We start from the raw sequence: 23,887 nt of genomic DNA on the forward strand, positions 1-23,887 counted from the left end.
TTGCATTTGCTTTCTTAATCTTCCAGTGCTGTCAGCCAGAGGATAAAAGTGAGGGAGCGTGAGGGGAAGAAATTCCTTTTAAAGTAGAACAACCAATAATTGCTGGACTTGTTTCACAGAACATTTAGATGCTCTGGCTCAAATAAGGTGAACAGTAGCACAGAACTGTTTGAGGGTTAAGAGTTTAAGAGAGTGCTGAGCGTATAGTAAGTTTCAATAAACAATAACTGTTTTTAGTTACTGAACATATAGACTCTCCCAATAAATTTCATTAATATACAGCTAGTAAGAAGAAAACAAGCCAGAGAATGAGAGGGTAAGTGGGAAGAAAGCAATTAGGAAACTTCACAAATGGCACTACATTTAAGATGTGGCGCAGTGGGTAAGAATCCGCCTACCAATGCAGGGGACACGGGTTTGAGCCCTGGTCCGGGAAGATCCCACATGCCGCGGAACAACTAAGCCCAAGCACCGTAACTACGGAGCCTGCGCTCTACAGCCCACGCGCCTAGAGCCCGAGCTCCACAACAAGAGAAGCCACCGCAATGAGAAGCCCACGCACCGCAACGAAGAGTAGCCCCTGCTCGCCCCAACTAGAAAAAGCCCGTGCGTAGCAATGAAGACCCAATGCAGCCAAAAATAAATAAATAAAATTTTTAAAAAAAGATATTACCAAATGGGCACTTCTCCAGTTGTAAGACTGTAGTGAGCTCTAAGATTACAAATGATTTTTTCATCTGCTGAGCATATTTTATTTATGTACAAGGGCCTTGAAACTGTTAGGATTTGAGGTTTATAAATTACTCCAAGTTTCACACCAAAAGAATTTCCCACCATAAACTGATATTCCCAGCTGTTGGAAGACTGTTGATGGGCTCAAGAAAACTGAAGAAAAAGAAATGAAGCCAGATAAAGGGAGAAATGGCTCTCACTATGGCAAAGGGAAGGGCCTATTTATGGAGACCCATGATAACTGTCCCTCTCACAGAACAACATGCCAAGTGCACTGCCACTCACAGCTCTCCTTGGCTTCCTTCCAGGGGAGCGACTACTATGGAGCCATCGCATATACCAGAGTCCAGTAAGGATCGCCCTTTCAACCTTGCTCTTCCCTGCACAAAATACACGGTCCCAAAAGAAGTCCTTTTCGGACAAGTTGAGCTCAGATTTCCTGAAGTATCTCAATGTTCCTTACTTAGAACAATATGCATAATATGTGAAGAAACCTTCTGCTAAAGTTTCCCTAAACTTTAGGCATGAAAAAATAACAGGAGAGGAATCATTAAGCTGAAAGAGACTTTAGCAATATATTCACTTTCCCTACTTTCAAAGAAGATAAGCGTAGCAAAAGGTAACTCAATTATAATTTTAAAACTGTCATTAGACATCATATACAGTAAAGCTCTAAGCTGGGTGGTAGGGAGAACACAGGAATAAATCAAACACAGTCTCTGCCTAGAGAATAAAATGCTAGACAGACTTAAAAGACCTAGATTCTAATCCTAAATTAGCCTCTGATTAGTTTATGTCCTCATGATGTGTCTCCATTTTCCAACTAGAAAAGTGCTTAGTTATAGAGCTTGGATATTAAAATTTTTAAAATATAATTATTAATCATCGACCTTCATCTTTTTCTTTTTAAGAACCTAAAACTTCTGGAAGGTTCCTCTGAGGCAAGAATGAGGAAAGCATGGGCCTTAGAGTCAGAACGACTTGGGTTTAAATTCTATTTCTGCCACTTCACTATCAGTGTGACTTTAATATGGAGAGCCTCCATTTCCTCACGTGTAAAATGGAGAGAATCCTTCAAAGTACTGTTGTGTGTGTGTGTGTGTGTGTGTGTGTGTACACGACTATCCACCTACCTATCTACAGACAACTAGACACTTAGTATTCACTCAATAGGTGGCAGATGCTATTATTTTTATGGACACCACTAATAATATCTTTACTGTCCGAACACTGAAAACCATGGGTAACACCATCCGACCACAGGAGAGTTAACATGAATGATTCGAAGTGAGGAACAAAAATAAAATTTACCAAGGCCAGGTCTATTACCAGGCATGCATGAAACATCAGAGCCCATATGAACCCATAAGGGGTTACCCTGCCTAGTTCCCTATCACAAATCCAGGCACTCCCCATTCCACTCAGTCCCCTGCCTCAGCGCCCAGGCTTGCCTAAAGCTCTGCATCTGCACATTCACCTGCTTTCTGAACATCTCTGAATAAGCATTATTAGAAACATACAAGATCTTGGGAATTCCCTGGCAGTCCAGTGGTTAGGACTCCACACTTTCACTGCCGAGGGCGGGGGTTCAATCCCTAGTCAGGCAACTAAGACCCCACAAGCCGTGAGGCCAAAGAAAAGAGAAGAAATATACAAGATCTGCACAAAGAAAGCACCAGTGAGGGACTAAGACACGTAAACCTGAACATGTGATGTTACTGAATATGGCATGTATTACATGTTGGACAGAAAAACTCAACATATGCAACAACTCTCCCTAGGGTAATCTATATTTAACGTGATTTCAAGAACAAGACTGACTGGATTTCCCCCCCCACAAACCTATGAGCCAACTGTCAAGTATATATGAAATAATAAGCAAGAATAGTCAGGAAGACTCTGAAAGATAGGGTGACATGTGGGGCTAGACCTATTAGATATTAAAATATATTATTAAGCCACATTGTGTTACTTAGAGCATGACAAAGGTGGCATTTCAGAGGGAGACAGAATATACAAATATAGTGAGACAACCAAGTAATCATATCGCATATTTCATAAACAAAATACACACACACACACACACACACAGAAACAAATAAGCAAATTCTAGACTGATCAAAGATTAAAAATGTGAAAAATTTAAAATATTTTTATGAACTCAGAGCAGGGATGGCTTTTATAAACTGGATAATAAAGGAAGTCATTTAAGAAGTAAAACACAAAATACATTTATACCAAGTAATAATTTTTTACCTATTAGACTGGCACACCTCAACAAAGAAGAAAAACCACACTAGTAGGAGAAAGTACAGGGGAACAGGTACTGGTCTATGCTCAGGGTGGGAGTATAGTTCTGGTGCAGCTCTGTGCCCCTATGAGGAACAATTTGGCAACAACTATCAAAAAGATAAACATATATTCTTCAAATCAGAGGTTCTAACCCAGAGCCCCTTTTTATTATACAGATGTATTTGTATAAGTATGTATGTACGTAAGTATGACATTCTGTATATACAAGATTAGTTTACGCACCTTGTTTCTAATAGAAAAAAAAAGGAAAACATCTGAACATCCATCAATAAAGAAGTGGTAAAATACATTAGGGTATCTCCATACAGTGAAATACTATACAGCTATTTAAAAAGACTGAGGCCCCTTTCTTTGTACTGATTTGTAAAGAGCTCTAAAATAACTAGGTTTACAAATCAAGGTACACATCAGTATGCATGATATGTCTCACTTTTATAAAATCAGGAAATATATATATCATTGATTCTTTATGCGTAAATTGTCTGAAAGGACGTGTAAGACATTGTTAACACTGGTTGCTGGAGAGGGAAACGTGGATGGGGGTTAACAGAGGGAGGCAGACTTACATTTTACTGCATATCCCGTTCTACCATGTGAATGTATTAACCTATTCAAAAGTTAATTTTTGAAAATTATAATTTTACCTACCAAAATAAAAAAAGTATAGATTGTTCTTAGGGAAGGGGTGTGATAGAATTTAGAGAAGATATTTTGTCCAACATACATCACTCCCTCCTCAGCCACTCTACAAGGCTACTCCTAACACATGTCGCTGAGGGTGGCCTGGTCAAGGTAGGAGCCCAAAAGTTCTACAGCACCTGGCTTGCCTCCTCAAGAATCACAATAAATCCTCTTCCTACATTTTTCAGTAATACTGAGCTAAAAGAGATGCCTAAGTTTCAGAAAACTTACATGTTATCCTTTAATTACCACTGAAACCAAAGAACTGGTCTAGAACCTGAAACTAATGAACTGGAGAGAGGGCTGGGAATCTTAATGAAAGCTGGAAAGCACTTTACATACAATATCATTTTCTGCCTTGGCAACAGGGTAGCTAATGGAAGATAAAAACGGAAAAGATCAGAATGTTTTATGCAAATAATAGCTTCTAGCATTCTCTACTCACACGACACACGTTCCTTACCGGGTACATATTCATGCATAGCACAAGCTTTACCCAAAACAAGTCCATACCATGCAGAACACCATCTCATGATGAAGCCTCTCCAAAAGCCTAACTGGCTACACCAAGGCCAACCAGTGTTTTTTCATTTCTGGAGTTAGTAGCTGCATCATGCAAGCTGGGAAACAGTGATTAAGTAATAGCATCATTTGTAGGCTGTGAACAGCCTCAAAGGCCATGATTAGATGTATACTTTTCAGGGGAAAAAAAACCCTTAACATTTCTAAATCTTAAAGGAATCATCATCTTCTCAGTCTCCTCTCAATTACTTCACTGATTAGAGGCAAAAAGGGCAAAATTATGAGGAATCCTATATGGGCAAGTTTTACAGACTTGCCCATGGATATGGACTATGTTTCATGGACATAGGATATGTCCAAACTCTAACCCCTGTGAAACTGTGGGCCAATGGCTGTAAGCAACAAACTGCTAAAAGATAGAGCTGCATCACTGAGAGATCATTTCCCACTTCTAGAAACACAAATAAAGTCTGTGCTTACCAATCTGGGTGGAGGCTACCATAAGGGGTTCATTTTCATTCAATCCAAAAGCAATTTGGATATTTAGTCCCACCAGCACAAGTTACATATGTATACTGGAAAAAAAAAATCCCCCACACACAGCTGGACATGAAATGTTTTCTTTCCTCTTGTGAATCCTTATACAAAATAATGATATGATTAAAATTTGGCTGTAAACTTTACACATAGGAGGCACACTTTTTTTTTTAAAAAAAATTTAAGAATATCATGGATGGTGATAGACTTTCTGCTAAACAATTTATTGTTTGAAATTCAACTTCCCCTGAAAGTCAAGGTTCAGTGCTGGGTAAAAAGGCATGCAACCAAGTCACCAGCCTCCCAAGCTGGACACAAGGCATGCCTTCGCTGCAGAAAACACATAATTAGCAGTTACAGGTCTTCATGCCAACAAACCAATGGTTAACAAGAATGATTAGAGTCTGGATGGAACCAAAGCACAAGCTCTTTGCCTTTCTGATGCTGACCAAAAGCCACAAGCACACACATTTCCCCACGGCAGGTTCATACCACTGGACTTGAGTTGCTTGGATCGCTCTCGTTCCTGGACTGTAGATTTTGGTAAAAGTGGAGTGAGTCCTCGGGACTTGGTGGGTCTCATGTAGCCTTTCATGGGTTCTGCCGCTCTGCTTTTATCTTCCTTCTTCCCTTGTCCCAGTGCCTTCGGTTCAGATTTTTCTGTCATTTTCTCAGGTGCCTCTAAGATCTTGTCTTTGGGTTCTGGGAGTTGAAGAGCCTTGGAAGCAGTCACTACTAACTCATCTACCACCCTTGAAGGAGTCACTTCAACTTTGCCATCTAAGACACCTGACTGGAGTTCTGGTGGTGCCAAGGAAACACATGCCATTTCTCTGCTTTCAGAATCCAGACTGATTTCTTCCAATTTATCCTTTTCACTTTCTGGTGGCAAAAGAGTCGTATCTACCTCCTTATTCAAACTATCTGGGCCCTGGGAATCTCTATTTTCAGCACGTTGGTCCTCACAGAAACTGGGCTTTTGTGCTTTGTCTCCCATTAGGTCAAGAATTGGAACTGGAGCAGAACCTTCCTCAGACTCTTTCTGTTTGTTTACTGGACATGTTGGAAAATTACTGCTATCTGCACATGCTTCTAGGACTCTGACCCCACCTGCCAGGCTTTGTTCTTCTATGAGCACGCCAGAAAGAAGGTGGCCCCCTGCTGGCTCTGTGGTTTTCTCTACTGAGTGCTTTGATGCACCACTGGGCACTGACTCAGATTCTCCTATCACATGCCCTCCGTCTATCCCTGCTTCGTTTTTCATGGGACCAGCAAGCTCACCTTTATTCTGAAGACAGCTAACTCCATGGTTATTAACTGTTTCTATGGCTGCTGTCAGAGTTAGGGCAACTCCTCCTGTGCTTGTAGAGGGCATAACAGCACAGGGAGCCTTGGGTCTTTCTTCAACTGGGACTCCAACTTTGCTGCAATTATCTACCTCTAATAATTTGGAAATCTGGGCTGGAGCTGTCTCTTGCCTGCTTTCTGCCAAGGTGTCTGGAAATGAATCACTTTCCTTTACTACTTGAAAAGTAGAAGGGGGCAGTTTTTCACAGGCTGCTGATTCCTGAGCCTCTAGGGGGACTGTCTTATTCATCAATCCTGGTGGTGTTCTAGGGCAGGTAAATGTAATATTTCTATTTTCATCCACATAGCCCATTCCTTCAATTCTGTGGTCCCCTATGGTTTCCATGGGAACATGTATTTTTGTTGCATCTATCTTATTCTCCAGAATGTTCTTCTCAGGGAAACTATTTTTAACCTTTTTGCTTTTTCCATCATTACTCCTTTTATTTGGTTTGTCAGCAACTGCAGTATGTCTCTTGGCCACATCTGTCTTATTCTCCTCAGACAGTACTGAAGGAACAAATCCTGCCCCCTGGATTTGGTCTTGGCAGCTCACATCTGTCACCTTGGTAGCTGGTTCAGTAACAGCAAAATCCTTGCCTGCGCTTGTTTTGTTCCTGCCAAGAGCCCCAAGCTTAGAAAAATTAACCTCAACATTTCTACCCTTTTGGTCAACTCCTTCCACTGTGGGTGTATCTGATATACGTGAGAACAAAGGGTCATGATCTATGGGGAAAGTAAGTTCTAATTCTCTGTTTTGATGGGGAGTACTACCAATATCCCCACGCTTCCCTACAAAAGGTGGGTTGAGGATTTCTTCCTTCCTCTCCATTCTAGCAGGCTGTGTGGAATAACTATTTTTAAACTTTTTGTTTTTGTCTTCACTGCCTCTTTTTGTAGGCTTTTCAGAAATCCAGGGAGCTGCCTCATGATCCATCCAAGGACATTTTTCCTCCTCGCTCTGGTTGCCGACACGCATGCCTATGGCTACAGCTCCTCTTTCTGTTCTAGCACCGGAAGTCTGAATCACGCCTGACCCATTTCCCAAAGGAATCAACGCCTGCAAGGTGCCTGCCACCCTCAGGTCAGTCATCTCCTTAGGGTCCCGCATCACCACTGCCTCAGTGAGCTCAGCCACGGTCCCTGGTTGCTCTGAAGAACCCAGCCCCAGCTCCTCGCTTTTATCCATTCTTTCCATTTTAGGCGCTGGCTCACTTGGCACAAGAACAATTGTGTCCTTGCTGTCCTTCTGGCTGTCCGCAAGCCACAGCAGCTCAGACCTTGCTCTCACCTTCCCAGAACTTGCTCTCATCTTCCCAGAACTTCCCTTTCCCTTCCTGCTTTTGCCATCACCTGCCATTCTCTTAAATGGTTCATTCCCTAGTCCAGGAACCTGAGCTAACACCGTGTCCTGTGGCTGCTCAGAAGCAAAGATGCTGTTCTCCTGTCTTTCCTTGGGAATACTTTCCTTTTTTAGTTCTTTAACCTCTTCAGCTCCCTCAGAAAACTCTTTCTGTTTGTCATTCTGCAGTTTAGTCATTTTACTTTCATCACTCCCTTCTTTTAGACTACTTACTAATGGATTATCTGCTGTCAAAGTGGGTATGGAATTAGGCAGTTCTTTTGCTGCTTTGGGTTTTGAAACTCTACCCTCAGTCCCTTGGTCCAAGACAGGAGAGCAACCCTCTTTGGGTCTGATCTCCAAAGGAATTTCTACTTTGTGTGAAAAAACTTCTGTCAGGGGTCCTTTCAGATTGAGGGAGCCTACTGTCTGGCTTTTATCCACAGGAGTCTCGAGGTAGGGTGCAGGCTGTGGTTTGCACTCATCTTGCTGCAGCAATTTCTTGTCTTGGCTCTGTGGTGCTGACTTGTTACCTCTCACCTCTGCCTCTACTCTCAGTTTGGGCTGAGAATTTACTGCAGTTTTCGGGGGTTCTTCCAAAGGACACAAAGGAATGCTGAGACCCTCGGAGGCAAAGTTCTCAGCTACCAGTTTGGCTGCCCTGGAATCAATTTCACATCCCTTTTTCAAGTTTTCTCTGGATACCAGCCCATGTTCTGTGCCCACAGTGGTAGGCTGGCTGGGGGGAACACCTGACTTTTGTGGGTCAGTGGCAGAGGGATGACCTTTAGGCTCATCTGCATTGTCATCATCCCAAGGTCCCCCAGCCCGGGGCTGAGAGTATCTCTTTTGCTTTGGTTTCTTCTTTTTTTTCTTCATCATCATCGGTGTTCTTTCTATATCCCAGGACTCCCTGCCAAGATCCCTCTGGGGTTCAAGGAAGTAACCATGAATAGTTTTCCTCTGGTTCCCAGGCTCACCACAGGAAGACGAACCAGAAACCCAACCCAACTCAGACAAAGGGCAGGGGCCCAGCCCAGGATCAAGAGTCTTCCGTGGAGAAGAGCCTCCCAGCAGCTCAGGAGGGACCCTGGCAAGCCTGGGCCGGGCGGGCCGGGCGGACCTGCGATCACTGGGTCTGCACGCTTTTTTGGCTTGTGTGGGAAGGGTACCTGCAATACATGAAGTTGGCCAAAATTCCAAACAGAAAACCCCTTGTTATTGTTTCTTTAAGAAAATGTCCATTTAGTGACTCATTTAAGTAGTCTATTTTCACCAACCCACATACTGATTCATTTAGGAAAAGTTTTTTTCCAAAACATTTCTCACTCTTAACTGGGATTAGTAAATATTTAACAAAAATCAAAGATCATCATCTTGGGTAAAGACTTTTTTTTACAAAATGTATTTACAAAATATTCAAAACTTGATAAAAGAAATTCAAACAGCGATCTTCTAATCTGTATAATAAGCACCTACTGCCTATAAATCTCCTCTGATACTTATTTATATTTGTTATTATTTTTAATAGGTACATAATTCCCAGGATAGTAACAAGATGGTAAGCTCCTCTTTTTGGTGACATTGATTAACTGATTGAATGAAATATGTATGATTTTACAATTCTAAGAGTCTGTCACCAATATTATACTAATTACTTATCAGTATTATACCGATTACTTGTTAAACAGACCAGAAGGACAGAATTATACTACTTTTAAAAAAAAAAAGAAAGAGAAAAAGAAAAGATACTGAATTACTATTTTGTCCAGAGAAAAAGTCACATTATTTCAGAACAAGAGCCTCCTACTTTGAAACACAAATGTGCTAGATTTCAATGTTCTGTCGCTAAAGGTACTTCCCAAAAGACAGAGATATATACATAATGCCAAGTATAGGATAATGAATTAAAACAATTAGGATGAGCACCCTTGGAAAAGTTTCAGGAAGTCACTTAGTCCAACCTCCTGCCTCTAAGTCAATGAATGCAGTATGGATCCAAGATCCTGGAAACAGACCCGGTGAGAGCAGGTCTAGGACAACTCTTGGCAAGTTTGGTGCAATAAATGACCTCACAGAATATTAAAATATTCAAATAGTAACTTTTGTCCTTATCTTTATCCCTCCAATGTCCTCCAAATCCTACCCTTTACTTAATACCTCAGGCCAATTATTGTTTTTCCTGAAAAATTGCTAGGCTTTAGCAACCCACAGCATTTATAACATTTAACTTGGCAATTAATCAGCAGCTATTTGGTGCCATCTCTAATACTATTTAATTCAATTATTATATAAATCTTTGGTTTCAGAGTTCACGCCTGGGAACTTCTCTCACCATCCAGGCTAGAAAAGGACCAGGACCCAGGCCTAAGTATCTGTGTGCCTTAGCATGGTGTATACACAATAAGGACTTGAGAAATCTTTAATGATATGGTGAGTCACTAAAACAACATTTTTAAAAATCATACATTTATTTAGCTCCCACTTGGTGCCAGACAGTGTTCAAAGCAGTAGAGATTCCAAGTGTAGCAAATCTTGGTCCCTGCCCTGAAGTTCACGATCTCACCACAATCACAGAAAAGGAGGCAGAGAATCACTAAGTTGATAATCATGTGCACGTGCTTCTGGCTTACCATCAAAAATGTGTAAAGCTCACTGAAATCTGTTTAAGAAAGAGAGCTGACTTCGTAAACGGTCCTGCTGATCACCACCTTATAACCAGGAACAATGTCTTCCACCATCTCCCCATCTTTCCCAGTTTAAGCGTTTTCAAACAGGCCACTTTGTTTTCCTGACATACCTGAGGTCTCTGAAGGAAGTTCAGAAGGTTGACTACTGAACGGTTTCTTTTGCTCTAGTTCCTCTGACACAGAATCCTCATCTGTTGGCAAGTTGTGCTTTTGGCCCATGGCTGTGACTGCTTCTAAAGGTAAAAGTAAAAACCACACAGGTTTCAGAGAAGCACCATTTCAGCTACTTCTCCACCTTCCAGAAATTGGAAATGGACACAGTTTTTGAGGAATGAGGGACGCTCCTATTAGGGCAGGAGAGAAATGGAGTGGCAGTTGGAAGGGGGAGGAAAGGGGGAGTTGGGAGGGTTGGGTTTTTTTTTAAAAAGAAGGGAAAAATAACAAATGTTTTTACAGTGGTGGGAATGATCCAATGTAAAGGGGGAAAAACATGGTGCGAGGCAAGAAAAGAGAATGGCCAGGGCAATGTGTGTAAGTAGACAAGAGAAGACAGGATCTAGTGCAAGACAAAGATGCTGCCCCTCATGACTAGGAGCAGGGACTGTTTGCTGATGGCAACAGCAGGGAACGCAGAGTCTATGGATAAAGATACAAGTAGTTAGGTAGACGAGTGAGTGGAAGTTTGTGAATGTTCTCTTTTATTGCTTCAATCATCTATAAGAAAAACAGGAAGATGAGCAGAGAACAAGGATGGAGAAGGTGTTGGCGGTTGGAGGAGGGCAAAGGTGAGAAAGAACTGTTCAGGGGAGCAGGAATGTGTTTAGACTTGTGAAGTACAGTGTGACTGTCTTTATTTTACCTGGCATGACGTTTGTCCCTTACCCTTCTGGAGGCTACACTCTTGTACACAAATACTGCAAGTAAGCATAAGCCCATACCTGCTGATATCATGAGAGGAGGTACAGCTGACTGTCCTTCATCCTGGAGAGATTCTAACTGGGAATCCTCACTTGTTTCTTCCTGTGTCCGTGCAGTTTCCATGTCCTTAACAGGAACTGGTGCCACCTCTGCTTCTGAGGATGCTGCAACATCCTTGGCTGGAGCCACATTGTTGGCCAGGGTCACCTCCGTTTGTAGGGGTAGAGCCACATTCTTGCCCAGGGCCATCTCTGTTTCTGGAGATGAAACCACGTCCTTGCCCAGGACCACCTCTGTTTCTTGAGGTGGAGCCACGTCCTTGCTGAGGGCCATCTCTACTTCTGGGGGTGGAGTCATGTCCTTGACTGGGGTGACTTCTGTTTCTGGAGGTGCAGCCATGTCCTTGACTAGGGCCACCTCTGTTTCTGGGGGTAGTACCATATCCCCAGTCAGGGCCACCTCTGTTTCTGAGGACAAGGCTACCTCCTTGGCTGAGGATATTTCTGTGGATGACACAACGTCCTCATCCAGTGGCACCTCTATTTCTGAAAGTGATGCTACACCCTTGGGTGGGGCCGCCTCTCGGTCTGTAGGTGGTACCATACCCTCAGCTGGGGCCAAATCCATTTTTACAGGTGGTGTCCTCTCTGCTTCTTTGAATAGTAGTATGTCCTTGGCTGGGGTTACCTCTGTTTCTGTGGGCAGTACCATGTCCTTGGCCAAAGACACATCTGTTTCTGTGGGCAATACATTGTCCTTAACTGGGGTTGCCTCTGTTTCTAGGGGTAGTACCACGTCCTTGACTAAGGCCATATCTGGTTCGATGGATGATTCCATGTCCTTGGCCAGGGCCACATCTGGTTCGGTAGGTGGTTCCGTGTCTTTAGCCAAGGCCACCTCTGTTTCTGTGGCTGGCGCCACATCCTTGGCCAGGACCATCTCTGATTCTCGAGATGGTGCCATGTTAGCAGCCTTCAGTCCCATCACCATTTCCATTGCTTTTGTTGGTGCTCTCTCTTCTGCTGATGCCATTTCTACCTCCTTAGCAGGCTCTAAGGGAAATAAATTGGACATTTAGGATCCATCATTGTCTGCTCATAGCTCTTCATTCAAAATTTACTTTCTTAGGGCACAAGAGTATCTAGCTTTTGTGACCATAACATCCTAAACATAACTAAAAAGCTGTCCACTTAATGCATTTGTGCCTACTCTTCGACAGTCCTAATACTTAGAAGAATAGAATACTGGCAGAACAAAGAGTGGAGGAGGAAAGGCAAAGGAGAGAAAAAAACACAGGTCCAAAAAAATCAACACAGGTACACAATTAGTGTCAGAAAGGGAACCTGTGGGACATCAAGAAAACCCCCCAGAGTTCTAAATCTGCCCTGAATTACAGAGGGATTGTCTTTGCCCACTGGCCCTAAGTGTTGTATTTCAACTACAACTTAATTCCTCCAGCTTTGAAATCAGTAATTTAAATTTAAAAACATCTGTGACAGTTGTGAAAATTTTACCTAACTATACTGCTGCACAAGGCTCAAAAATGTTTGATGCTTTATATTGATTATTGATACTGTAACTATTAAGTGATAAACAGGGATCCTAACAATGTACCTGCTGTAGGCTGCAGAGGCTGTGTAATGGCCTCAGGGGAAATGAAGGATTCTGAATGTGGAGGGTTTGGAGCTTCCACAGGCCACCCCTGAGGAACAACAGCTGCAGGAGCAAATGTGACACAGGGAAACACACCTAATATTGAAACACAAATACATTTTTCAGACTCAGTCAACACTGGGGAAAAAAGACATTTGATATTTAAAACCAGCTTTATATATTGCCATAAAGACATAGGCCAAAAGGACCAACAAGAAACAAAGCAAGAAAGTTTTAAAGTAAAAACCGCTGACATTCTCCAGGTTTTGGCTAATTGTTAGGCTGCTGCCCTGCTGATTGACACTGACTGGCCACCTTCTACAATGTTTTACAAAGATTCAAAAACACCAAAGAATAGGGAGGGTGGGAGGGAGACGCAAGAGGGAGGAGATATGGGGATATATGTATTTGTATAGCTGATTCACTTTGTTATAAAGCAGAAACTAACACACCATTGTAAAGCAATTATACTCCAATAAAGATATTAAAAAAATAAATAAATAAAAAATAGCAAAGGACGAGCTCTTGCTCCTACATCACAACCAACAGAACGCAACATACAGTAAGGGACAGTGAATCAATTCCTCATCTGTACAGTGAGATTAACATACAACCCTTTCCAACATTAGAAGACACTTTTGTGAAAATGCTTTGTAAATTATTAAGAACTAGACAGATGTAAAAGCATTATTATTATGCTGTCCTCTGCCAGACCTAATATCACATGGGATTTAGTATCGCCTGGTCCTTGCCATCAAGATTATTACAATTTAGCTAGAGAGGCAAGATAGACATATATCAAATAAAGTAAACTGTGTAGTATGGACTAAATGCTATAAGAATTTCAAAAGAACCATGAGACCAGCACAGTCACAGAAGGCTTCAGAGGAGAAGCAAGAGCAGGAAAAGAGGGGAGAGTAGTCAATTTCAAGGATGGAGAGCTCACTGAGCAAAGAAAAGAACGAGGATGCCAACAGGACAAGAATGTTTCTGGGACTATGAGATTAGTCTGATTCAAACAGATCTTGTATACCAGAGAGGGAAAATGGGATTAGAACAAACAGTAGAAGAAAAAATCCAGAAAACCAGAGAATTTAGAGAAAAAAAGTGTGTGTGGGGGAGCTGTCTTAAGGTCTTAATCATAAAAATGAGACATGAATACAGAACAGGGAGTCAGATGATCAGGTATATTCAGAATTAATTTTAAAGGAGAGCAGGAAGTCTGATAGGCGACCACTGAGGTGGTCTAGGTATGAAGTGATAGGGGCTTGCATGGCGTAAAGCAGAGGGAGCAGAAAGGAAGAGAAGAAAGATGCTGTAAAGAAAGAAGTCAATGCAACTAAGTGACTGCCTAGGTAGTGAGCTGAAAAAACAGGAGTCAAAGCCAAAATCAAATCAGGAGACTAGATGGATTGCATCAAAGTCAACTCATTTAACATCCTTCTTGCAAGAGATCATCAGGCCAAAGAAAAGCATAAGTGAAACATACAACTACTAGCCAGGATCTTTACAAATACAAAATTATAAGCATTATTTGAAGTGGGACTTACTGATGATGGGTACTGAAGGAAACCAGAACATGTTACCCCAAAATATGCCCCTTTGACATAAAAATTTTGAGCTGAAGGCAATTAAGCAAACAACAAATTGAGAAAAAGCTCCTCCCTTTCTGCCTGAAGGCAGGATATAAATTTTCCTTTCACTGGCAAGAGACACTTATCAGGCCAAAGAGGGCACCAAAAGAATATGCAAACAAACCTGACTCCATTAGTTCCCTCTCATATACTTACCTTCCCGAAGTATGACTCTTGGAAGTGTAAAACTGCTTTCCTTTATCCTGTCATTTCTCTACAAATTTAATATTCTTTGTTGAGGATGCTACACAAACTGAATTTCTTTCTTTTTTAAAATAAATTTATTTATTTTGTTTTTTTGTTTATATATTTTTGACTGTGTTGGGTCTTCGTTGCTGCACGCGGACTTTCTCTAGTTGCAGCGAGCAGGGGCTACTCTTTGTTGAGGTGCGCCGGTTTTCCTTGCGAAGCATGAGCTCTAGGCACATGGGCTTCGGTAGTTCTGCCACGCGGGCTCAGTAGTTGTGGCTCACAGGCTCTAGAGCGCAGGGTCAGTGATTGTGGTGCAAGGGCTTAGCTGCTCTGCAGCATGTGGGGTCTTCCCAGACCAGGGCTTGAACCCATGTGCCCTGCATTGGCAGGTGGATTCTCAACCACTGTGCCACCAGGGAAGTCCCAAACTGAATTTCTAAGCTACACCTTTGAGTTACTTTCCTCCCATGTGATGTATGTTGCATGCGTTAATAAACTATTTGTTTTTTTCTTATTAACCTGTCTATAGAGTCTCAACTGAACACCAAAGATGGGTAGAAGTAAAGTTTTGCCTGCCCTACAGTACCTTGGCCACATTCATGTTAAGTTATACAAAACCAGGAATAAGGAAACTACTAATTGATAACTAAGATCTGTTTAACGTTTAGTTTACCATGTACCAGAAACTATGCGAAGTACTTTTACATAAATTTTATTTCATCAACACCACATCTTTAAGGTAAGAACAAGTGGTGGCCCCATTTTATAAAGAAACCAAAGTTTAGGGAGGACATAACTTGCAGAAGGCCATGAACTAATAAAAATGTGGAGACAGAACCTGGCCCTAGGATATAGGATTCAAGATCCCATGAGAGGAGGTGAGCTGAACCTGAGCAGCCCAACTATGAATTCTCTGTGACTAATCTAGAAGGAGCCTTGTCAGAGCCAGAGCCCCTAAACATGACTTTGCCTAGTGATTCACTTCAAAGGTGATGGGTGAAAAGCCAAATTAATTGATGGAGTTAAGAAATAAATCCAGCTGGAGAAGTCATACCATAACTGTCTTTCAGGGGATCATTTTGTTCTGCAGATGCTGAAGCACTGGTTGTTCCACTGGGGAGAAAGAGCAAATCTTCCAGGCTGTCATCATGGTGCATCTTAAAGGGATCTGGAATAAAGAAGGAATTTAAAACTCATTCCCATTGAACACAACTAGAAAGATTATCATTCCTTTTTATCCTCTGATGAATACTGATTAGCTACATGTGTGTCGTCAACAGTGAGTTAAATATGTTGAGATAATATGTGACTGAATGTGGTAGGGAATCAAATATTCATTAATTCACTTGAGACAAGTTAAAAATACATAATTTCATATTCTCTAAGATTTAATTATCTAAATCAGACAGCCAACAAATACATAAAACTAAAACTACAACTAATGCTCGAGTCTATAATATATTAGGAGGTGAGAGTACAAATATAAACTTTCAATATGTATTTACAGAGCAGACATTCATTTTAGGTTATTAAAAAAACACACACACACACAGAACAAGTAAAAGAGACATTTTCACCTCCTGTGGAGAGCATGAAGAAAACTGCATTTCAAAAGCTGTCTGAATGAGACAAGGTGAACTGCTGGTACCTGGAAAGAATGAACTCTAGACTCAGGAGTTGGCATGAGTAAAGGCACTGAAAACATCAGGTAAACTCTGCACCTTCTTACATGAAAAAAGAGCAAAGCCATTTAGGCCAAGCAAGAATTCTGCTCTCCAAGGAGGCCATCTCGAAATGCAACACACATCTGAATTAGCCTGAAAGTTTATAAAAACACACTGCTGGGCCCTAAGAATCTGCATTTCTAACTAGTTTCTCAGGGAATGCTAATTCCCTTTAGGCACTTCCATTGTCAGAGGCAGCTGCACTGAAGTCCAGGCTTTAAGTGAATGTTCATTCCTGTGGCTCTGAAGCAGCTGACCCTCCCTCTTATAGTAAGGGATTTCAGGCTTAGGGGAGAGCACGGCACTGCAGAATATGAACGAGCAGAAAGGAAACTGAGAAACTGCTGGGGCTGGAGGAGGCCCCAGTGCTGCTGCTTCAGAACAGCAGAGGAGCTAGAATCTAGACAGATTAGAAAGCTTCATTCTCCCCAGTCTTAACTTGGTTTGGGGTACCTGCTGCTTGCTCTGCCTCTCATACTTCCACTGAAGGAAAACAGGACACTTAAACCAGCAATGAGAATAACTGTTGTATGGTTCGCACATTAGGAGGGGAAGAATGCTAAATCACATGTAAAAATCAAAGATTTCTACAAAGTTCTGTCATTTATTCATTACTATTTTACTAGGTGCATATGATATGGCAGACCCTGTGTGTTCTAAAAACCCAAAGATGTATAAATCAGGGTTGAAAACATTTAGGAGATGGATATACTTTAGTTCAAGTCAAGGAAGGTCTTCACTTGAAAAATATTTAAGCTGAGCACTAAAGAACTGAGTGGTTGCGGGACAGAGGAAGACCTTTTCTTTCTCTACCTACATACATTCCCTCTCTTAGTGATCTCATCCAGTCTCACAGTTTAAAATTCCATCTATAAGATGATGACACTCAAATTTGTATCTCCAGTCATCTCAACCTCTCCCTTTATTTCCTGACTTCTGTATCAAACTGCCAACACTTAATGTATAAAATAAAGCCAAAATGTAATCTGTTTCCCAAATCACTCCTCCTACAGTCTTCCCATCTCTGATGGCATTCTTTTTGGTCCAAAACCCTGGAGTCATCCTTGGTTTCTCTCTTTCATACACCACATCCAAGTCGTCAGGAAATCCAGCTGACTTGACCTTGAAAATGTCCCCCAGTGGGCTTCCCTGGTGGCGCAGTGGATAAGAATCTGCCTGCCAATGCAGGGGACACAGGTTCGAGGCTTGGTCCAGGAAGATCCTACATGCCGCGGAGCAACTAAGCCCGAGCACCACAACTGCTGAGCCTGGGCTCTAGAGCCCACGAGCCACAACTACTGAGCCCGCATGCCACAACTACTGAAGCCTGAGCTCCGCAACGAGAAGCCACCACAATGAGAAGCCTGCACACCGCAACGAGGAGTAGCCCCCGCTCACCGCAACTAGAGAAAGCCCGTGTGCGGCAACAAAGACCCAACACAGCCAAAAAATAAATAAATAAAATGAAAAAAAAATGTCTCCCAGAATCTATTTCTTCCCCACCTCCACTACAGTTTCTCACAAGGCTGCAGTGAAGGTACTGCCCAGGGCTGTGATCATTTGGAGACTTGACTGGGGCTGGAGAACCTGCTTACATGATGATGGCTTACTCACATGGCTGTTAACTGGAGGCTTCTGTTCCTCCCCACGTGTGCCTCTCCACAGCAGCAGCTATCGCCAGGGTGAGTAAACCCAGTGTGACCAAGACAGAAACTGTAGTGTCTTTTGTAATCTAATCTTAGAAATGGCATACCATTATTTCTGCCATCTATTCTATTGGTCACATAGCCCAAGCATGGTACGATGTGGAAGGTGACTACACAAGGGTGTGAATACTAGGAGGTGGGGATCACTGGAGCCATCGCCCTGAATCAGTAATTAAAAACTACTCACAAAGAAACGCCCTGGCTGAGATGGCTTCCCTGATGAAATCTACCAAATATTTAAAGAAGAATGAAAATCAATTCTTCACAAACACTTCCAAAAATATTAAAGAGAGGAGGATACTTCCCAACTCATTGTATGACACTAATATAAAACTAGACAAAGACATCTCAAGAAAGGAAAACTACTGACCAGTATCTTTTCTGAACATGGATGCAAAAGTCCTCAACAAATATTTACATATGTGCCAGCATATAAAACTCATTATATACCATGACCAAATGGGATCCATCTCAGGAATGCAACATTGGTTTAACATCCAAAAATCAATTAATGGAATACATACATAACAACAGAATTAAAAAAATAAAACCACATGATCATCAATAGATGCAGAAAAATCACTTGGCAAAACCCAACACCCTTTCACGATAAATCAAACACTCAACAAATTAGGAATAGAAGGCATTTTCCTTAATCTGATAAATGACATCAACAAAAACCGCACAGCTAAGACCATGCTTAATGGTAAAAGACTGGATGCTTTCCCTAACTAAGACCAGGAACAAACAAGGAAGTCTGCTCTTGCCACTTCTATTTAACATTGTACTGAAGGTTCTAGTCAGGACAATTAAGCAAGGACAAGAAATAAAAGGCAGCCTGATTAGAAAGGAAGAAGTAAAACTTTATTGTAGAGGACATGATCTTATACGCAGAAAATCCTACGGAATCAACTAAAAAACTATTAGAACTAATGAGTTCAGCAAGGTTGGAAGATACAAGATCAATATACAAAAACCAATTCAGATTCAGAAAAATCTGAAAATGAAAGAAAACAATTCCATTCATAAGAATAAAGAACAATAAAATATTAGGAATAAATTTTACAAAAGGGAGTATAAAACTTACACTCTGAAAACTACCAAAATACTGTTGAAAGAAGTAAGGTATAAACACATGGAAAAACATTCTAAGTTTAAGGATTGGAAGACTTAATATTGTTGAGATGGCAAAACTCCCCAAATTGATCTACAGATTTAACACAATTCCTACCAAAAATCCCAGCCGATTTCTTTTTCTTTTAATTAATTAATTAATTTATTTATTTTTGGCTGCATTAGGTCTTCGTTGTTGCCTGCGGTTTTTCTCTAGTTGCGGCAAGCGGGGTCTACTCTTTGCAGTGGTGCAGAGGCTTCTCATTGCGGTGGCTTCTCTTTTGCAGAGCACAGGCTTTAGGTGTGTGGGCTTCAGTAGTTGTGGCATGAGGGCTCAGTAGTTGTGGCTCGCGGGCTCCAGAGCGCAGGCTCAGTAGTTGTGGTGCACAGGCTTAGTAGCTCCATGGCATGTGGGATCTTCCCAGACCAGGGATCGAACCCATGTCCCCTGAATTGCCAGACAGATTCTTAACCACTGCGCCACAGGGAAGTCCCCCAGCTGATTTCTTTATAGAAATTCACAAGCTGACTCTAAAATTAATATGGAATTCCAAAGGATACAAAATAGCCAAAACAATCATCAAAAAGAAGACCAGGGCTTCCCTGGTGGCTCAGTGGTTGAGAGTCCACCTGCCGACGCAGGGGACATGGGTTCGTGCCCCGGTCGGGGAAGATCCCACATGCCGCGGAGTGGCTGGGCCTGTGAGCCATGGCCGCTAAGCCTGCGCGTCTGGAGCCCGTGCTCCGCAACGGGAGAGGCCACAACAGTGAGAGGCCCGCGTACCGCAAAAAAAAAAAAAGAAGACCAAAGTAGGTAGACTCATACTACTCAATTGCAAAACTTACCACAAAGCAACAGTAACCATGACAGTGTAGTACTGGCATAAGGACAGACATACAGAACAATGGAACAGAACTAAGAGCTGAGAAACAAAACTGTATATCTATGGTCAACAAATTTTCAACAAGGGTGCCAAGACAATTCAATGGGGAAAGAATAGACTTTTCAAAAAATGGAGCTGGGACAACTGGATATCCACATGAAGAACAATGAATCTGGACCCCTACACTTTTCACCATACACAAAAATTAACCCACAGTGGATCAAAGACCTCAATATAAGAGCTAAAACTATATAAAGTTTTTAGAAGAAAACATAAGGATAAATCTTCATGACCTCAGATTTGGCGATGGAGCCTTAGATATGACACCAAACCTTGAGCAACAAAAGAAAAACTAGATAAAGTGGACATCATCAAAATTAAAAACTGGGCTTCTCTGCTGGCACAGTGGTTGAGAATCCGCCTGCCGATGCAGGGGACATGGGTTGGAGCCCTGGTCCGGGAGGATCCCACGTCCCGCGGAGCAGCTGAGCCCATGTGCCACAACTACTGAGCCCATGTGCCACACCTACTGAGGCCCATGCGCCTGGAGCCCATGCTCTGCAACGGGAGAAGCCACCGCAATGAAAGGCCTGCGTACCGCAGTGAGGCGCAGCCCCTGCTTGCCGCAGCTGGAGAAGGCCCATGTGCAGCAACAAAGACCCAACGCAGCCAAAAATAAATAAATTTAATTAATTAATTATTAAAAACTTTTGTGCTCCACGGACACTACCAAGAAAACCAGAAGATAACCCACAAATTGGGAGAAAATAGTTGCAAATCATAAATCTGATAAGCGTCTAATATGTGAAATATAAAGAATTCTTACAGCACAACAAAAAGATCAACCAATTAGAAAATGGTCAAAGGATCTGAATACACATTTCTCCAAGGAAGATATACAAATAGCCAATAAGCACATGAAAAGATAAAAAGATAATCAACATCATCAGCCATTAGGAAAATGCAAATCAAAATCACCACAAGATACCATTTCACACCCATTAGGTTACTATAATTGTTTAAAAAGGGAAAACAAGTGTTGTCAAGGATCTAGTGATTACAAACCTCATAGGTTACTGGTGGGAATATAAAATGTTGCAGTTGCTTTGGAAAACAGCTTGGCAATTCCACAAATGATTAAACAGAGTTACCATATGATCAGCAATTCCAATCCAGGTTACATTCCTTCATCTACACAAAATCTTGTACACGAATGCTTTAGAAAGCATTATTTACAATAGTTGGGGGAAAAAAGGGGGAGACCAACCCAAATGTCCATCAACTGATGAATAAACAAAATGCAGTGTATCCATACAAAATATTACATGCCCATTTAAAGAATGAAGTTCTAATCCATGCCAAAAAATGCATGTACCTTGAAAACACTGGGCCAAATGAAAAAAGCCAGCCACAAAAGACCACATATTAACATGATGATTCCATTCATACGAAATGTCCTGAATAGGTAAATTTATAGAGACAGAAAGTAGATTTAGTGGTTGCTTAGGGCTGGGGTGGATAAGGAGATGGGAGTGAAATCTAAGGAATACTGAGTTTCTTTATGAGGTGACAAAAAATATTCTAAAATGGACTCTGGTGATGGCTGTACATATATGTAAATATAATAAAATCCACTCAATTGTACATTTTAAATGGGTGAATTGTATGGTAGGTGAATTACATCTCATTAAAGCTTTCTTCAAAAATTATGTATATCTGGGACAGCTAATGACTGGAGAGTGGTACAGAACATCAAGTACTAGAACATCTGGAACCAGTTATGGGCACCTTTTAAGTTAGATAGCAAAAAAGAAACCATATATAAGTGGAAACAAATAACTTGAGCTCTCAACCTCATTAACTCTGACATGGAGGTATCAACTACTGCTTTGAGGTGCTTCTGCAGTCCATCCCTCCCACCACTTCCAACTCTAGGCAACTACAGATAGGCTTTTTTTTGTCTCTATAAATTAGTTAGAATTTTATACAAATTGGGTATAAGTTTTAGTTTTCTTTTTTTTGTCAAATGAGGATAATATATACTTGGCAGAGTTAGGTAAGAAACGCAGATAATATGTATACTGAGGCTCTAGTACTGTGCCTGGCACAAAATAGGCATTTGACAAATGGTGCTATTAGTACTATAATAATTCCTTTTGGAAGAACTAAGGTTCTAAGGTACTATTGATCATTTAGTCCTCAATGAATATGAATTTCAGCTTTTTACTCAAAACAGGTTTTGAAGGGGAGAAAACAAAGGGGTACCTGCCTCAGAAGAAGGGATAAATAGAAAGGAGGAAGGGTCAACTAAATGTTCAGGGGAAATAATTATACCTTGGTTGTGCTTTACAAGCCATATTTAGGCTGAAATGTTTTATCTCATTTACTGGTGGGAATATAAAATGTTGCAGTTGCTTTGGAAAACAGCTTAAATAGTGGTGATTGTGGCTTTTCCATGTTTATGTCATAGTTCACATTCAGCAGTCACAAGCAAGCCTTGCACTTACCAGTCTGGATAGGATTCACCACTTGCTCAGGTTCAAAGCAAAAGTTTGTATTTTCTGGCCAGTTCTGGCTGTTCTGATATCCCTGGTAGGCCATTTTCTCTTCAAGGAATTCAGTTGGAGACCCTTCAAATAGAAACAGGAAACAAAAGTTATAAGGTACCACTATTGACATCTGATTATTTTTGGCTTTTGTAAATAATGCTGCTATGAACATTCAAGTACAGGTTTTTGTGTGGACATACGTTTTCAATTCTATTGGGTATATATGCTCAGCAGTTGAACTGCTAGGTGATACAGCAATTCTATGTTTAACATTTTGAGGATCTGCCAAACTTTTCCATAAATGTATATAAATGGCTGTACCAGTTTATAATCTCACCAGTAATGTCTGAGGGTTTCAATTTCTCCACATCTTCACCAACACCTGCTATTATCTTTTTTTATTTTAGCCATTCTAGATATGGGTGTGAAGTGGTACCTCATCATGGTTTTGATTTGCATTTCCCTGATGACTAATGATGTTATGTATTATTTCATGTGCTTATCTAAGGTCACTTTTATGTTTTTCTTCCCCAAAGAAAGGTTTATTCAAATAATTTACCCAATTTTAAATTAAGCTACTTGGTTTTTTCATTATTGAAATGTAAGATTCACTTTCTTGATGATGTCCTTGGAACACAAAAGTTCTTAATTTCAATGAAGTCCAGTTTATGTACTTTTTCGGTCATCTGTGCTTTCAGTGTCGTATCTAAGAAACCACTGACTAATCTAAGGTTACAAAGATTTATGCCCATGTTTTCTTGTAAGAGTCTTATAGTTTTACCTCTTACATATACGTATGTGATCCATGTTGGGTTAATTTTTTATATGGTGTTAGGTAGGGGTCTTAACTTCACTCCTTTGCATACAGCTATCCAGTTTTCCCAGCACCATTTCTTGAAAAGACTGTGCTTCCCCCATTAACTTATCTTGGCACCCTTGCTGAAAAATGTAAGAGTTTACATCTAGACTTTGACAGTTTCTTAAAATGTTAAACTTAGACTTATCACATGACCCAGCAATTCCACTCCTAGGTGTCTACCCGAGAGAAATGAAAACAAATATCTATACAAAGACAATATATGAATGTTCACAGCCATGTTATTCATAATAGCTAAAGACTGGAAACAAACCCCAAATTCATCAACTGATGAATGGATAAACAAAATGTGGTACATATATTGGAATACTGTTCAGCTGTAAACAGGAATGAAATACTGATAAACACCTCAACATAGATGGATGAACTTTACAAGCATTAATAAGCTAAGTGAGAAAAGCATGACATGAAAGACTACATGCTGTATGATTCTGTTTATATGAGTTTTTTAGAAAAGATGACTATAAAGATAA

General features: G+C 41.1%; 1 protein-coding gene across 29 annotated transcripts in view; it reads right to left on the reverse strand.

The window, feature by feature from the left end:
* The window catches only part of MAP4 (microtubule associated protein 4), a 167,548-nt gene that overhangs the window by 36,186 nt on the left and 107,475 nt on the right, over positions 1–23,887 (reverse strand). For 18 of the 29 annotated variants that reach the window (XM_082664897.1, XM_082664900.1, XM_082664884.1 and 15 more), the window contains 6 exons: positions 22,496–22,618; positions 15,616–15,729; positions 12,697–12,831; positions 11,103–12,134; positions 10,275–10,397; positions 5,278–8,646 (listed from right to left, as the gene is read on the reverse strand). In XM_082664897.1, the coding sequence (XP_082521023.1) occupies positions 5,278–8,646; positions 10,275–10,397; positions 11,103–12,134; positions 12,697–12,831; positions 15,616–15,729; positions 22,496–22,618 (4,896 nt within the window). Of the gene's footprint in view, positions 1–5,277; positions 8,647–10,274; positions 10,398–11,102; positions 12,135–12,696; positions 12,832–15,615; positions 15,730–22,495; positions 22,620–23,887 lie in introns of all 29 variants that reach the window. The other 11 variants (XM_082664891.1, XM_082664890.1, XM_082664889.1 and 8 more) reach the window with 5 other exon arrangements.

The sequence above is a fragment of the Grampus griseus genome (genome assembly GCF_964374135.1).
Source record: "Grampus griseus genome assembly, chromosome: 10".
NCBI classification, from domain to species: Eukaryota; Metazoa; Chordata; class Mammalia; order Artiodactyla; family Delphinidae; genus Grampus; species Grampus griseus.